At 39.9% G+C, this 18256-nt stretch overlaps 1 protein-coding gene across 1 annotated transcript in view; it reads left to right on the forward strand.

The window, feature by feature from the left end:
- The window catches only part of tmem8b (transmembrane protein 8B), a 47852-nt gene extending 33776 nt beyond the window's left edge, over positions 1-14076 (forward strand). Inside the window, exons 12-13 of the mRNA XM_061730094.1 lie at positions 5454-5570; positions 12932-14076. Of these exons, the coding sequence (XP_061586078.1) occupies positions 5454-5570; positions 12932-13267 (453 nt within the window). The 3' untranslated portion in view covers positions 13268-14076. The remainder of the gene's footprint in view (positions 1-5453; positions 5571-12931) is intronic.
- Positions 14077-18256: the final 4180 nt, after the last annotated feature.

The following is an 18256-nucleotide window of genomic DNA, read 5'->3' on the forward strand; positions in this document are numbered from 1 at the left end:
ATTAACCGGTTCCACTTCTAGCATGACTAATAATAACTGACATGAAATTATAATTATAACATGCTCAATTACAGAAAAATGCTGTTTTGTTTCTGATGAGTGACCACCTGCTTGTATTAGCCATACTTAACAATGCAGCCTGTATCACCACTCTCTGACAAACCAGCCTATTTACCCCAAACATATTTATTAACCCCAAATAGGGTTTTTGTAAGTAAGTATACAACCAGATGGAGTCTCCGTTTCTCTAGCAAACAGGGTTTTTATCGTCCAAATGGATAATCAGGCAAAAAAAGAGAAACAAATGACTATCGACTGTACAATAGTATCTTCACATAATGTAAACTTTTGTCATGACATTTACTCAGCTCAACGTCAGATTTATACTGTGTGCAGCTGTATAAAGAATAAAATATATTAAATGGCAACCAAACTCTATCATCTGGCAAGGGTTAGGGACACAATGTTATACTTTCATATGATGTAATTATCTGGCAGAGATAGAGATGAGTTTTTTTTCTTAGTGACATTTTGAAAGTTTCTTTCAATTCTTCACCTCAGAAACACGAACACGGCTACTAAAACATTTCCTGAAACATTTAAAAAACTATCTGGGAGTTAAAGGGTGATTAAAAAAAGTAGGCACCTGAACTTTCTACTTAATGAAAGTTTTTTTTTCTAGGAAAATATCATTTTTTTAATGGCTATTACTTAAAATTCTACTTTATTGTTAACAATTCTACATCAAAGCATAGATGTTTCTCTCTCATAGGTGGTACAGCATTCCTGGGAATTATATTAGTCCCATTATTCAACACTGTTGAAGTGAATTATAATGCTTTTTTGGAGTTGCCAACAATTAGTCCTGCTGCTGTAAGGATGTGGAAGAAGCCAATGGGAGTTATTAATCACTCTGAATATTCAACACGCTTAAACGTGTAGAAGTGCAAAACTTTTAACAGCTCGTATCCATCACAGCTGCTGATATGAATTTTCACAGTAGTAGTGTGAAACCAGTGGAGTATAAAAACCCCAGCCTCTCTTTTTTATATCCTTGAAGGTCTTTTAGATGCTGCTCTGAAAGAAAAAGAACTGAAAAGTAAAATGCATTTTGGATTTTATTTGTTGTAACTATCCGAGTAATTCGGACCCTCTGTGGTATTTTATATTGTACGATTAAAATAGCTTTTTATTGCTTTATGCTGCCATGCTTGGCCCGGGCTCCTCAGCTCACTGGAGCCTTCCTATCTAGAGAAAGGGCAAATCCTTGTCTTCTTCTATTAGCTTTTCCCTTTAAGGGTCGCAGGAATAAAATATTAAAAGTAAAAATAAGAAAACTCTGCCTTGTTGCATTAGCCTTCACGCCGTCCATTCCTGCATTAATATAACATGTTCTGTGTGTACCGCGGTGCTTTCTGTTGCTCCTGTGTTCGTTTTTTGACTCCGACCAACAAAAGACACCAGACACATTTACATAAATGCAGTCATTTCTTTAAAAGACTGATGAGGACATTGAAGTTAGACAACCCAACACATATCCTGCATGGCTGCTTGAGGTATAGAAAGAGAATTGGCTGTTGTGCACATAGCTACTGTCTCTGTTAGAGCTTTTGTTTTTTTCCCGGCCCTTACTGCTAAATAACCGGTAGCTATATTGAGACAACCAGCATGTGCTCTGTGGGGTTCAGGTGTTTCTTCTAAAAAGCCTGCAGCTATTATGATCATCTGTCGCATTTGTTTGACAAAATATTGGATGTAGATCTGAAACCAGACGTCCAACATCACGTGGGCTGGTGGGACTTAAACTGGGATATCAGCAGCTTACGACATGAAAATCAAAACAATTTGAGAAAAAAGCAATGAACAAAGAGAGAAATTAAAATTCTCCGGGGCTGAGCAGGAGATTTATTTAACGGGCTTCGACTTGTCGTGATGAATTTTTATAAAACGTGTGTTTGAATCTGTGAAGCGTGGCAATGAGATCGGTGGCTGTTGACATATTGCGGAGGATAAACACTAACAGGTGCACCCTCTCTCTGGGTCACCCTCTGGCTGCACACCAATGTGGAGCAGGTTGAGGGGAAGAGAGAGCGTGTGTGTGTGACCCTGTCCATAAACGAGAGAGAGAGAGAAGGAGGGAGGGTGGGGAAGTGGTGAGAGTGGGTGTAGTTGGGGAGGGAGGGTATGAACATCTGCTGTCCTCTAGGGTTTTCATTTTTGCTTAGTGCTGCAGTATGCAGTCACTAATCAAATCGCACATGTCAGAACTGGCAAGTGGAACTGTGTGTGTGTGCGTGCGTGTGTGTGTGTGAGTTTGTGTGTTTGTGTGTGTGTGTGTGTATTTGAAAGACACGCTCTGTGTGTAACTGTGTATTTGTGTGTGTGTAATGTCTAAGACCACTGTGGCAGCAGAGGGTAAAGACCCCCCATAAACCGATGGTGTGTGTATGTGTGTGAGGCATATGTGACTTTTGGATCCTCAAAGCCCTAAAAAGCCCCACAAATATGTCAGCAGATTGTGGTCCAAGGACACTTCCGTATTCAGACAGCACTTTTAAGATGTTTGGGTTAACTTGCGGCAGGTTATCATTAGGGTGATGTGAATTACGTTTGCTCTCAGAAAAAGTAATCGCTGACTTTTTGATGTGATGGGACATGGAAAACAGGGGTTCAGACAAACAAACAAGTGAATTAACAAGTTTAGTTGATTATTTATGTATATTACATAAATACATGTTAATAGAGTTCAAATTTGACTGCAGACGTAATCAGTAATTTATCATTTTGCCAGTTTAAATAAAAACATAAATAGCAATTTCTGTGGTTATTCAATCAAGCCATTTTGAAACATTGTTCACTTCAACAGATTGAGCTCAGCACGTACAGTAAGAGCGTGGATCAGCAGTGAGGATTTTCTATTTTAATAACCGTCTTCACGCTGTGTGAAACTGAATACCATTTGCAATGTAAGTGGCAGCCAAAAATTAAAAGACCAATAAAATCAGAGCAGCAACCTGTAAAAAAAAGTTGTGATACTAAAGGAACACATAAGGTTTCAGCATGATTAAATTCTTCATAAGCTTCAGGATCTTACATTTAATTAATGACTTTGAGATTAGCTTGAAAGCCTGAATGCCCGTAATTAAATTTTCACTGACTTTAGACGTGTTTGGTTGAATTATTAGGGTGTGCTGTAATCCACACTTGCACAAATAAGATATAGGACGGTGATGGTATTGGAGAGCATGTAAATATACAGTATGTAGGTGATAAAAATAGTATTGCAGCAGAATTTTTATCAGCTCGTCTGTCACGGTGACAGATAATGATTCATTACAGTAAGAAGTCCTGCCCTTGAATGTCAGCGCGTTCATGCCTGCACATGATGCATGCATGTTGGGGAGGCGTCTGTGTGATCCGGCAGCACGGTGTGACTGATGACTGTGGCTGCAGAGTCCTCCGGCTGCACCCAACCGCTCCTTCCCTCTACGCTCTGTGCCAATTAGTCCTATTCTCCTGCAGGCAGGTCATCCCTTCCCTGCTCAGAAATTCCCACTTTCTCCTCACACGGCCTCACAAGACAAGAAGAAAGCAGACCCCAGATACGCCGGACAGACGGAAGTCTTCCCAGAGCATGTGTAGTCAGCTTTTTCTTTTCTTTTTTTTTTTCTTTCTTATTTCCACTCTGTCTCTTTTATTTTTAAGAAAAAAAGAAAATGTATTATCTACTGTGGCTGTCACTGATACAGCTAAGTGCATCACCCCAAAAGCTCTTTAAAAAATTGTGGTTATTTGGTAGCTCTGTAGATGCAGTCTTTTCCCCCTTATACAGCCATTTATCCCTCTCCTCCATTCAACTGTTGACAGGCTTACAGGAATATAGGCTTTTAATGTTTGTATGGCAGAATTATTAAAGCCACTGCCAAGATTGCTACCTTGGTAATCTGTCTAATGACCAAAGAGATGCTAAATGACCACAATGAGATGAAAAATTCTCGCAAAGAAATGACTCAAATAAACTGAAAAGGCTGGCTCTGTGATGTTAATTGCCACTGGAGTTAATTGTGCAAAGATGAATGTCGCATAGGATGCAAATCATCCTGGACAACAAGGATTTTTATTTGTGCCAATTTTCCACAAAAAGTAAAAAAAAAAAAAAAAAAAAAAAAATGTAAATCAAGAAGTCATAAATGTACTATAAAGAAATGTTAATCTACCAAAAAGACATGTAATAAAACTACAATAAAGATGAAAACGTCTGTACAAAAAGACCACGAACAAAACATAAAACAAACAAATGCAATGGGAACAAAAGCAAAAAACCCACAACTAAACAGAAAACCAATTTAAACTGGAAAAAGGCCCCAAATAGATGCATTTTTTTGCCATCATTTCTTTTGCAGTAAGATATGTATGCACTTTGATCTTTTGAGCTTGCTGCTGATGTTGTTTTTTTTATATCTATTTTTTTAAGGTGTGTAGGTGTGAAAGTGAGAGTGAGTGTGTCCTTCAGCAGCCCTCTGACAGTCTAATCTAACATATTTTATTAACAGATGAAACTCTGATTCTGTCAGTGAAGACTAAAATCACTGATGTGAAACATGAAAGGACAAGGCAGACATAAACGGTGACGGCTGCAGTGTGTGCAGTCCCGTGATTAATGCAGTGTTTGTGTGACGTGTTGTGGTGTAAATGAGGGTGTGGTGAATCGTGTTAAAACGACAGACGTACGGATATTTAAAACGAAAAGGACAGATTACCTGGGGATGCAAAATGCCAACAGAGAGGCACATTATCACAAAAAATAGCAAGTAAGATTGGACAATAAGCCGTTTTAAGTTTGTCAAGAAAACAAAAGAGAAACATGGAGTACAACAACAACAAAAAAGCAATTTTAGTTGCCGTGATCAGTGAAGGTCCTGTTACAACTCTGTGATGATGGGTCCGTTGTTTCATATTGGGGCGGAATAAGTGTAAAAATACATTCACTTTACATTCCCGAAGCTGGTTTTAATTAGCAATTAGAAATTCTGGAGTCTCCTTGTCACCGATCACTGGTTATACTAGGAGCAGTGGGCTGTTATTTTCCCGGCACCCAGGGAGCAGTTGGCACGGTTATGGGCCTTGAGGTGACCTCTGTTTCCAACCTGGTTCCTTGAATCTGGTCCTCTAGCCCCCTCTGTAACCATCAAGCTACCACTCCCCTGGCAACTGGTACGACATATCCATGACAACCTTAATAAAACAGGAACACTAACATTATCACATACACAAATCAACTCCTGTTGGTTTAACATTTATCGATGATTACACAGCGGTCAGATCTGCGACTGCAAAGCTTTCTTTACGCATGTGTGATAAAACCACGCAATCACCTTCTCCTTTACTAGCCGTGCTGCGCTGTTGACACTGTTTACGGCGGGCAGTTATTCATCCGTGTGGTTTTTGTCAAGGTGCTGTACCTGCTGGGGGCCATGTCTCTGTCCATGGCTTTGCAACTGGACCGTCACGGTCTGTGGAACCTGCTGGGACCCAGTCTGTTCGCTCTGGGGATCATGGCCGTGGCATGGGTAAGGCAAATTCAAACGTCTCCTGCTCACTAAAAGAAAAAGGCTGCATATAATATGGTTTATGCCATTGTGATGTCTGACTGTAATCTTAAAAAAAAAAAAAAAGATTTATTGATGTTTGTGGAAAATGCACATGCTGAAGCAGCCCAGGAGGGAAGCTTGGAGGTAAGGCAAACATTGCTTTAAATAAATACATATGAAAAAGGACAAGGGATTGGCAATTTAAAAAAGAAATGCATACAACTGTGCTGGAAAAAATTGCCGAAACCCAAACTTATAAAAAATGAGTTCAGTTAAGAATTCAAACTGCTGTACTGGATTTTTCCCACACAGGATAACACATGATTATTGTAATACACACGTTTTACAATCACGGTCAAGCTGTTCAAACATGCAGAAGAAACTTGTCTCCACCGTCCTCTGCTGTTGCTTTATGACAGTAAGAGCAAAAGCATTTCATGCATCATTTCATGTGTCATTTAAGCCAACAGAGCCAGGGCTGCAGCACGGAGCACGTGTGTGGCTAAAAAACAGGTTCTCAGACCAATGAAGCTATTTTACATTAGTGTACAGCAGAAGGAGCTTTAAAAGTTTTTCAGTCTATAGGTATTAGTCATGGTTAGTAGTCCCATTATAACTCCACTTGTACTTTCACTGACTCTTCTAGTCATAATGTGCTCCTTGAACTGAGAAGATAAAAATAATAGTGTTTCAGGCAAGGTTCTTGGGAGGGAAAAAAAAAAAGAGCTTTCAAAAACGGAGGCTCTGACACAAGTTTGAAAACACAGTTTGTGTGGCCTTGGAAGATGTTACGCGTTGGATAAATAGTGGGAGTTTCAGCTACGAGAGTCTTTCTGTGAGTTTGGGTGAAAGATGAAGTCCTGATTAATTCCACCCCATAAATCCTCCAGCTTTAGCACAAAAAGGAGGAAGCAAAAGCGGGAAAAAAACAAACTAGAGGGTAAAAAAAAAAAAAAGAAGAAAATTCTCTGATTAACACCAACACATTCAAATTAATGGCACCACGCAGGATTTGTACACAGCCACTGGCTTCAGCTATTTGCCTGATTTTCTTCAGGCTTTGGCAGAGTTGCAATTAAATTAGAGCTTGCTTGTAGACACATGTTATTTGTCAAATATGAAACATAAACATAACGGTTTTATACAAAGGAACAACATGAACAGAATGAAAACATAAACTCCGGGGAATTATTTCTAATCTTCCCATGACAAAGTAGACCACACACTAACTGGATGCAAAGGCAGGACTTCACACTTAAATCCCTCCAAAAAGTCCCCTGGATGTCGGGCTACTGTTAGAGGTTTAATGGATGAACCTGGGCTCGTGCTACACGTACATAACAATCAATAATTTATAAGATGCTCAGCGAAGTATATCTGCATTTCACCAGTGTTTCCTCAGAGCTGCGCCTCTTAGCTTGAGAGCCGAGTGTTTTTCGACGAGAGCCCTTTCATTTCAGCTTGTCATGTTTCCGCAGAGCTTGGCATACTGAACGTTCCCAGACACAATGGAATTAGATCAGTGAAGCGGAGGCCACGGTGCGTCTGCTGCCACGCAGGGGTGTCATTAGTAGTGGGAGGAGGGAGATGGGGGTGCAGACCAGTCAATGCCAAATATCCCTAATTCACCAAACTAAATGAGGCCTCTGACTCAAGCGTGAAAACACCATCCCGGTCTGGAATTGTTTTCTTTTGCAAGAAAAATATATAGTTCCGAAGTCACTTAAGAGAAGATCTTTCACCTCACTTGGCCTCGCACATTAGTTTTTCAACTAAAATGTTTACCACTATTTTCTGCCAAAACAAGAGTTGTAATTATTATTATACCAAGTAATGAACAACTAAAAGTTTCTTGAATTGTGTTTGAATTCTTTATATTAACAATTTGCGGGAAAAACAATTATTGTGAATTTGTACCAATGAAGAGAGATTCAATTGAATAAAAACGTTGATCTCTCTTTTTTTGTCTTCCTTCAGTGTTTCTAGGCCTCTGTAGGGGAATATTGGGTAATTACTCTTGAGTAAGCAAATAAATGAACACATCATATTCACCTACTGATAAGAGATAAGATAAGATAATCTTTATTTGTTTCATACACAATTATACAAACAAAGCACAGTGAAATGTGTTTTGTACCAGGCCCCAGTAGCAATAAAAGAAACCTCCAAAGATTCATATGTACAAAAATACATATACACATATGTACATATACATAATCAAAGCAAATGGAACACTGTTATATTATACAAGGTGCCACAGTGCAAAGTCCAGCTTTAAAGCTCAGAGTTCAGCAAACAGACGGCCTGAAGGAAGAAACTCAGTGCAGTTAATCAAACGTACTGACTCAGTACGTTTACATGCACTAACAGAAATTCGAATTGTTGCTTTAATCCGACTGATATCAAAGTTGTAAAAGCCACGTATACACCTCAGCCGGGCTGTAGTCGAACTGAACTGAACCTCTTGAGATCGAGCTATTAGTGCCAGATAATGCGTCCTAATCCGAGTTATTCCGGCATGTATACCAACCCATGCTTAACAGTCACAGTATGACGACAACAACACAGACTACGTTTACATGCAGTCAAAATTCGGGTTATTGCTAATATTCCGGTTACTGAAACATTCGGAATATTCCGTTTACATGCGTGAGCAAACAGGGTTATCCCTGTTTACATGGTTATTAATCATTTGGGATATCTGGATCAAACCAGCGACGCGCGGAGAACATCATGATGCAATTAGCGTAATTTCCGCTTCTTCTTCCTGTATCCAAATTCAAAACAAATGCTGCTTCGCGCAACTTTTCGCTCACCTTCTTGTAAATCTCGATATCCCGGTGCTTTCTACCGTCTACAAATGCCAAAATGTTCATATCCTTCATTAAATTTATAAAATGATTAGTCTCCTCCTCACTCCAAAAGTGTGAAAACCGGAATATGAGCAAATTCGGGTTATTCAAAGGGGTTATTGGTGTTACCATGGCCGTGCAAATTCGGGTTATTGCCAATATTCGGGTTTTAAAAGGGTTATTGACTGCATGTAAACGCAGTCACAGTAACAGAAGAAGAAGAGGGAGACTTTGCATATGTGTTACTTGCAACAGGATCAGACTTAGTATTACGAAATTTAGGGCTGCTGCATCATTAACGTACATTTTGTTGTCCTCCTTCACGCTTGTTTCCTAATTGTACCAGAAGAATGACAACGTGAAAGTGCGTGTGGCGCCACCTAGCGTCATGGAGTCGAGCACAACTCACTCAATAATCGATTGTCTTCTTGTGCATGTATACTTGGATTTCTCGCAAACTCCAGTTTAATCCTCAACTAGATTGTTGCCAGTAGCTTGATTTAGATATTCATGTAACTGCACTTACTGGCAGTGTAAACCCTTCTTGAGATCAGCGCTAAACTCAACAAGATCACGGGTGACAAACTAGATACAGAATTGACCCGGGTAGTGAGTACTACGGCTCATTAGTATGGTAGACTTCTGCTGAAGCATTAGGCGTGAATGCAAATTTCAGACAATGAAACCCGCGGAGATTAGTGAACGCTAGTCCTTTGAAGCTTCCAGGAACGGGGATCCTGCTGGTACTTCACTCAAACCCTTACCGCTCTCTATTTTTGAAAGACTTGAAAGACAATCGAGCTGCCTACCTGTCAACAGAATATCTTTATTAAATCAAAGTAATAAAAACCTTTTCCCTTTTCCCTTCGGTGTGTCCTGGTTTTATTGGGCATTTATTCTAAAAGGTCTGAGAAGTTAAGTCCACCGTCCACATCAGAGGGACTTTATTCTCTCATAATACAGCGGCTGATTTGCTTCAAATGTCTCACATGTAGTCCGGGCTTCCTATTGTCACCACATAGCAGATTCTCATAATTCCTGCCTAGCAGCTAGTTTGGCAGACGCTCTAATAAAAATGCCAAATATAATAACCGTTGTTAGCTGCAAGAGCATCCATAAGAGTGTGCATGTTCACCCAGCATCAGAGGAACGAAGGACCCAGCGGATTACTTTGCCTTTGCATGGCACTGGCCCTGCTTTTATAAGAAAACCTTTTAATGTCAGCGAGTGCAATTAATGTAGCTGCCGTCACCTGCTTGATCTCACGCTCATAACTCTAAGAGCGAGCAGTTTTTTTGTTTAAACAATACATCTGATTTAAAATAAACGAGGTTTTAATGTGGTTTACTGTGTTTTCACGTCACCTTTTTTTAAGTGCAACCCAACTTCATGACCAATTTATCATCGTTAGTAAATCATCCCCCAAAAAAAGGTTGTGAGTAATTGTCAAAATATGAACACCATCATACACTTCATAACAGGAAGTTTCACTGTGTAATTCTGGTTCGGCCACATACATCTGAAGTCAGGGCTTTAGCTCTCTAAAGACATGATATTTACAGAGGTTACCGTAGCAACTGTTACTGAGGGATGTTGCAGTAACAGAATGACGTCACGTTTGAGTTACTCCTATAGAACCAACAAAAGTAACATTACGATACTGGGATGAGCCTCGTACGGGTTCTTCAGACGCTGGATACTGGCGACCTCGAGGGGCCTGTTGTACAAAAAGTGCGTCACACAAAAACATTGCGTATGCCATTTTCCACGCTCACGGTCGGGGTTTTTTAAATTTTACTTTGCGCGGATTTGTGCATATCGCCATATCTGACCAGGCGTTAAAATGTGCGTCAGTTGACAGGACCCAATTATAAAGTAGTGAAACTCACTTTTGCCAAATATATTTTCCTCTACATCTCCTTAAGTAAAGAGGGTGTCACGGTTTGGTTATTTCCTGTTTTATTTGGAAACCTGTGTCTTTGTGTTTCACTTCTGTCTGGACTTCCCTGGTTTCCATCCTGACAGGTTTCTGGTACACTCTTGTGTTTTTGTTAACCCTCTTCTGCAGCGCTTTTGATTTGTTTTTGCTTAAAGGAGCATGAGACAGGATTGAGGCAGGATTTATGAAAAATTCGTATACGTTTTAAGTTTTCTAGTAATAATGTCAGATGAAGCGTTCCAAACCAAAACGAATGAGCCCTCCGTTGCCTTGAACATGCTGTGTGCTGCAAAATGTGCTGCAATTCGGAGGCCGAATTTCCAGCGCTGTCCTGCGGATGTGACGTCACATGACGCTGCATGTGCGTTCTCCCCGTTCTCCCGTGCCGGCTTCACTGTTGGCTGCAGTACCCCCGACGGCCGTCGTGGTGAAGGGTGGCGCTAGAGAGTCTCATTTCTTAAAAGGAGCCTCATGCTCCTTTAATAAATCAGCTTTTTTTGGAACTCCTGCATCTGGGTCCTATCCACCGCATTCGTGACGGAGGGATTGGAAAACAAAAGAATTCCTTGCGTTTGAACACTTACGATTCACATGAAACACATCACATGAAATGGGATGAACTCTCATTCTCTCATGTTGGATTATCAAATTTATTTAGAACAAGTCACATGAGATTAGTTCTAAAATGACCCGGTTTGACAATCATACGCGTTTCCCATAAAAGTTGCACGTAATTGCGCAACTTTCAAAGCTTTGGCACAACTAGAAGGCCCTGAAGAGTTTGGAGGGAGCGTATTTTCAGGGACCACGCTGACCTGCCGGTCCACGATGACCATGGGTCATCGGCAGGTTCAGGTTACCAAGACGATCCTTTTAGATGGCTGCACTGAGCTGGTCCCAGCCCCGCTCCGGTTCTGAGCAACACAAACCTTTTAGCGGGCGATGCTGACTGGTCGGACCTCTCTCCCTGAGCAGCGCTGCTTGAGAAGCCGTGCACTTCTCAGCATAACATTGCCACATGAACACGAGATGAGGCCCCTGTTCTTTTCTTTTTATTCAGGTTTGATTCTAGTTGTGGCTGGGATACACACTACTATCCAAAAAAACATTTTAATCCACTGTAGACCCCATTTCATTTTCTTATGTCTAGAGAGGTGAGATGTTAATGTGATTAGTGACGTTAACAACTTAATCATATTATGATAAAGAAGGGACAGACGTTAATAACTTACGCTTACTGGTTTTCCGTGACCATGATGAGTACCTTTTTTTTTTTTTTTGCACTCTGAGCTCGATGCAAGGGTTGAATCATTCAGTTGCCAATGAAATACTAGATCTTGGCTATGTCCGCTTACCCACTGAAGATTGACGTGGCACTGATGTGACTTGTTTCAGAATACCAGGACTTGCTGGAAGAAGAGATCTTGTACCTCAATGGGGCATTTCCTGAATAAATAAAGGCTAAAAAAAAGAATTAAAAAAAATTGCACCCGCAGAAAGATGACTGCACTGTCAGGGATTTTGATTTCTTCATTACAGATTTTGTTCTCAGATTTATGGGTTTTGATTCACGCTAAATTTGGCGTTGAACTGACACCATAATAAGACAGAGTTCAGTGGGTGGTGGGAGAACATCTTCAACATCTTCAACATCTTCAACATCTTCAACATCTTCAACTGCCTGCAGGAGGAACGACATTGTGACCTGTTGTTACAATATGCAGCCAAAACTATTTCTGGTTTTGTTTTCACTCATACGCAGTGATCAGGACTGGCAGTGTTATATGTTTTTATTATTGTGCAATGTGGAGGGAGAGCAAGTCAAAGAAGATGAACTTTAATCAGAAAAAGAACAAATGGACATGTTTGTTGCATTATCCATGTGTAAATATCTATTTTTGCTGCATATCTCATGGGCACCACCCTGGTGGATTTCAGGGATTTTCATTATAACAAGATTATCTAATGATGCTCTGCAGGTTAAAAGCAGAAATTAAGATACATAGTGCTGATAAAATTACTAATGGGGGACTTTAAATGAGGGGCTTTTTTCAGGCTTTAACCTTACCTATTAACTTTTACAAATTAGCATGATACCAGTCCATTGAAAAGATTAAATTTAAAGTTGTAAAAGCTTAACTTTACAGGACCATTAAAACGTCAATGCACAATACATTTTTTTTTTTTTTTAGTTTTTTTATTTCGGTCCATTTGGATACAACATAAAAAAGGTCCAATATATTAAATGACACCGAAAAGGTATAGGCTGAAGCCAAGGCTTATTATGCCTACCCTTTTATGAACCTCGACTCAGGAGGTTTTATACAAAACAAAACTAGTAATTTGGGTTCAAACATTGAAAAAGAATGGATATATTGGATAAGTAACAGAGGTATCTAGACAAGAAGAAAAGACAAAAAAAACAAAGATGAAAACAAAACAAAAAACATACTATAAATTGCAAGGAGTGATACACTGTGCTATTGAAAGCCGTTTGAAAGAGTCTGTGACATTGAATGTGTTGTTTTGTGTGTGCTTTGCTGCATCAGACGGTGCGCACCATCCGGCGCCGCCGCTGCTACCCGCCCACCTGGAAGCGCTGGGTGTTCTTCCTCTTCCCGGGCACCATGATCGCCACCTCCGCCGTGGCGCTGTACGCCTTCGTGGAGACGGAGGAGAACTACTTCTACATCCACAGCATATGGCACATGCTGATCGCCGGGAGCGTGGGCTTCCTCCTGCCGCCGCGCGCCAAACCCGACGCCAAGGTCACCCCGCTGAAGCGCAAGCGCGGCTGCGGCTATCAGCTGTGCGTGAACGAGCACGAAGAACTGGGCCTGGTGGATCCAGCCATCATATCCATCAACAGCATCTGCAAGAGCTGATGAACTCTCCACTCACAACCTTTTACCTTAGAGACACTTCATTGCCTTCTTTTAACTTGGGAAATTCACACATGGGAAATTAAGCCACAGAACTTGGAAAAAGTAAAAAAAAAAAAAAAGAAGAAGGAAAAAAAAACAACAATGTAAATACTTAAATCCTAATGTGACACACTGGAATCCTTGTTTTTCTTTCTGTTGTAATAGTCATGGTAATTACAACCAATATGTAATTATGATTATCTATAGTCAAAGTTCTGATGAATTGTGGGTGTACAGTGACACACTGTTGTTTGTGAATATGTATTTAAAGTCAAAGCTGAAACACTGCTGCTATCTGACGGTGACTGTAAAACTGCTTCTGTTGGTCATTACTTGTTGGTCTTGTAAGCAGGTATTTTATTGTAGGGGGCACAGGTGAACGGGGGGAGCACGGTTAGACATTTAGCAATGGCACGGCTTTTTTCTTCCTTTTTTGTTTTTTTAATTCTTTTGAGATATATCTTTTGCACTGAGACACAAAAATGTTCTGTAAATTTTTATATAAAAGTATAAACACCAGTGGGCATCACCAATGTAAGACATAGTTGTCATGTGGAATGTTAGACCGTCTTTTTGCAGATTGCAATGTATCACTTTTACACAACCGTGCTGATTGTTCATGGAGGGAAGAATTCCAAAGTTCCTAAAAAGAGACGTGGGAAGGCACGAATACTACAGAGACCTCAAAACAAAGACCTCACTTCCCTCCTCTTTTCTGACAGGACCTGTGTTACACCACGTTCATGAACAATAAATGTTTTCTTTCTTTGCCTCAGTATTGCTCTGTTGCTCTTAAAGCTTTTACATGTTGCGCGGCTGCTGGAATCTCTCACGGAGACATCACATCGCAACATTGCAGCTCCTGGCTCTAATGGAAGCTGGTGGTTCTCAGATAGGGAGATGAGGCCCTGTCAACAGCAGCCTCCCCGGAATAGAGCCAGAGATAAATAATTCTCCTACACAAGAGTGGCAAGAAAGAGGCTTCAGAGTAAGCTGTCAATATGTGGACTTTCTTTTGTTGTGGAAAAAAAGAGAGAAAAAAAAGAGAAAGCAGACCTGTGAGAGTTGTATGGCATATACTCTGCTCAGGTATGATCCATCCTTTCTTGTGCACGCCACGTCTTTTTTTTATGAGTTCATTTTTAGAAAAGACAAAAGACTTTTATTATTTTAGCTTGTGCACGTTCTCTAGTGCAAAGTAAAAACATGTTTAACCTGCACTCGATGTCACGGAGACAAAATCGTCACAGCGTTTAAAGGTAAAGTGCATTTTGATATTTAGGGAGCAGCGCTTATTCCTTTTCTTTGCATAAAAGGATTGCTTCTGCTTACTTTTATTCTAGTCCTAAAGTTTAAACGAGGAAACTGGAAGCTAAGAGCAAAAAATATAAAATAAGAAAAAACAAATGTGGGGAAGCAGCTCTCCTGCACAATCTTTAGAGGTGTAGAGTTGCCACAGCTTCAAGTTTAACAAGCAAATATGAGCATGGTATTGATCTCCCTTGGCAACAAACCATGACAAGCTCATTTTCCAAAATGTCAGTCAGTCCATGCCTATTACAATAGTGAGAAAAAAAGACATATATATTTAAAAATTAGTGTTAATATGTGATTTTCTTTTTTTAATAGCAGATAAGCTAAGAAGCTCCTCACAACCGAATACAGCAATCTTTTGCATTTGCAAGCATTTATTTTACAGGATAGGATGGAGGATTTTTCCGAAGGCAACACTGCTGCAGCCAATTACGCCTTTATTTTATGTTAGCTCAGCTTTGGAAATGTGAAAGAATGAGGCCAATGAAGGCCATAGAAAGTTTTAAACTGCCTTCTTTTAGTTCTCTTCTGCAAAAGTCTGAAATATCTGCAGAGTGATGTCGTGTGGTGTGACTGAATAGGAAACATGTGCAGTAAGACCAACACACAATGTTCCAGGAATCACCCTTTGTGTCTTTTCATCACACTAAGGATTATATATGAGGCCTGTCTGGAGTGTAGGCCGCGTGTCCCCCCTGACAGCCAGGACAGGCTCCGGCACCCCCGCGACCCTCAACACGATGAAGTGGGTATAAAAAATGAATGGTTGAATAGATTATATATTAACGTGAACATGGTATTTTCCACACAACCCAGAATCCTTCTTGCTGTCTTCAGCTCATGAAAAATAAAAGGAAACTGGTCCTTTTGGACCTTTTTTTTTCCCAATACAGGCAAATAATTTAATTGCCCTTATTCTTAAAGAAGATGTTTGATAATAAGGAGGGAAAAAGCAAAAAGCAACTCGGTGTAGATGTTTTTTGGACTTGTGTGTATTTCACTCATGCTAATTCATGTAATAAGAGGCTTATTATTCCAAGCATGGCGTGCACTTCTTGGTGCGAATAAAAGGCTTGTGACTGCTTAATGGTGTAAATTAGAGCAAAAATAACAAGGCCATAATTACTGAAATATCTTCTTTTTTTTATCAACCACAGTAAAGTTAAAGCAGGTTCCTTTTGTTGTATTCATGGATTCATGACTATTCCAAACACTGCAGCATTAGAGCTTTTTTCCGCGGATGCTTTCCTTGGGTGTCTTCTCCCGTCTGAATGCAGGACTAACATTCTGCAGATATGATGATCTAAGTGGTGCCAAAAGATCATTTTTCTTAAGTTTCTTGTACCTCCCACACCGGCTTCTACATGCTGGTCTAATTTATTCTTGGCCAAATGACACTCCAGAAGCCTGTGGATATGTTATCCTGAGCAGACGTGTCAGCTTTCTTTGTTAAAAGTTTGTTTGAAATTAAAAACGTCAAGGCTGCATGAAAGTAGAAACAGATTAAAACAAAATGCTCAAAATAGTAAGTCAAAGACTCGAGTTAACATGCACATGAATTATCATTAATTAACACACATTTCTCAAAAATACATACCTGAGAACTTACTGGATCTGATCATTTTAGAGTGACGTGATTAATGCTGTGCAATAACTTAGCTCCATTATCTGAGTTAAGATGGATCAGAAATAAGATTTACTGACAAATGAAAAAGTGAAAAGATTTACACACATAAAATAAAATAAAATAAAAGCATTAAAGATGAAATAAAAACGGTAAAAGAGATAAAAATGTTCAATCAGACGCAGCAAAAAGCCCCAAATCCAGGTTTTCTCCCACTTACAAGCACCTTCAAGTTGAGTGCTTGTAAATCCGGCTAAGGTAGAAAAGGTCATGGGCATAACAAACTGTACAGACGCTACTCAGGTCATCACATCAAGATCTGAGAAGAGAAATAAAAAATAAAGGGCATTTTTAGGTGAGAAAGGGTGACTGAAGGGATCACGCTAAATCACAAATAGACAAGTCGATGACTCAGATTCAGCTGTAACAAATAAGATAAAGGTTTTGGGTCAAATAGGAACTTAGAATTAACACCAAATCTTCCATCAGCCTCTTGAACTTCATGGAGGAAGATACTCCATCACGTGCGTTCAGGTTCGTCACAGCTTCACCAGCCAAACGCCCAACTAAAATCTTAATGATAACATGTTGGGCCTTTCCGAGCAGGACAGTTACTTTGAAAGAAGAACTTCACCTGTTTGAAGAGAAAGTTGCAGGTCGCTGCTTCAGACAAAGCTGTTGGTAAACCGATCATGATGCTGCCAGACTCTTGGGCTGTTGAAAATGAGGTGGTAGCCAACATGTTACACTGTCATCGTCTGGTTTTGGCTCATTTGTTCAACTAGAAATCAGACAAGGAGTTATGGGAAAAATATACTCCACTGAGAAAGACAGTTCTTGCTTTTCCTTTAATTCAGGTTTGATATTAAATGTGCTTTAGGACGGGCTGAGAGCATTTGCTGTGTTCAACAACAAAATAAATCACGACAAATACAATTTCCTAATAAGTATGGGCGCAGTGCAAAACATAATTACACAGGAGTCATCAAAACAAATTATTTCCATTTAATATTCAATAAAACAGTAAACAGAGTTACAAAGGGGAACAAGTTTAGACTAAATTAGAGGGAAAACTGTTGAATGCCTACACGCATCCAAAATACTGACAACTTATTCATTACGTGAATAATAATCTACCCAAGCATGAACATTTTATAATTCAACTTTCAGAGTAAACTGGGGAAAAAGGGTCTAAGATGTTGAACTAATGTGACTTATTTTCAACCAGAAGGGCTTGAATTTGAGCAGAGAAAAGGATGCATTTAACTCATATTGTTTGTTTTCCACTATTAAGCATGCTGCTCCATCTGTAATGGTTTAGGCATCCATCTGGTGAGAATCATCAAGTCCAGTGTTTGTTCTGCATGATTGCATAGCAAACAGGAAATATGAACCCGTTTTCCCTGACCAGATGCACTCCAGGGTGCAAACGTGGGCCCGTAATTATGTTAGGCTAGTTTGGATTGAGTTATTAAAGATTCAGTTACATCTTGAAGAGACCAGTGTAATTACATGCAAAAATAAATAAACTACTTTTTTAAATGTTTTTAACTATTCTGTCCTCTCTGGTGTTGACTTTCCTTCTAAAATGCCAAAGCTAGTGTTCCCGTGAAATCATCAAGGAGGAAAACACAGACTTCTCCTGCATCCTAATCATTGTTAACTTAAATTCGGCTGGAAACGGTAGCAGGCGCCGTTTTATTCCCGAGGGTATAAAGTTGTGATTTAAATATTAATGAGAGATTAGTGAAAGTCCATGAGGGACATTAGGAGTTAGGAAAAAGAACAAAACCAGTGATTCATTTGCAGCTGCTGCTGCTCCATCAGTCGGAGGAGACACAGAAGCTCCTCTTTTACTGGAAATGCAGGAAGCTCGGAGACTAAAGCGCAGACTCTCAAGTTTTATCTCAGGGCAAGAGGTTAAATACTGCACTGAGCAACAGGCCCAGCAGAGAACATATTGCTTAATAAGAGAAGGAGTCTAGTGAGTTTCAAACCCCTCAACAGAACAG

Source organism: Cololabis saira, chromosome 9, assembly GCF_033807715.1.
Source record: "Cololabis saira isolate AMF1-May2022 chromosome 9, fColSai1.1, whole genome shotgun sequence".
In the NCBI taxonomy this organism is placed as follows: Eukaryota; Metazoa; Chordata; class Actinopteri; order Beloniformes; family Belonidae; genus Cololabis; species Cololabis saira.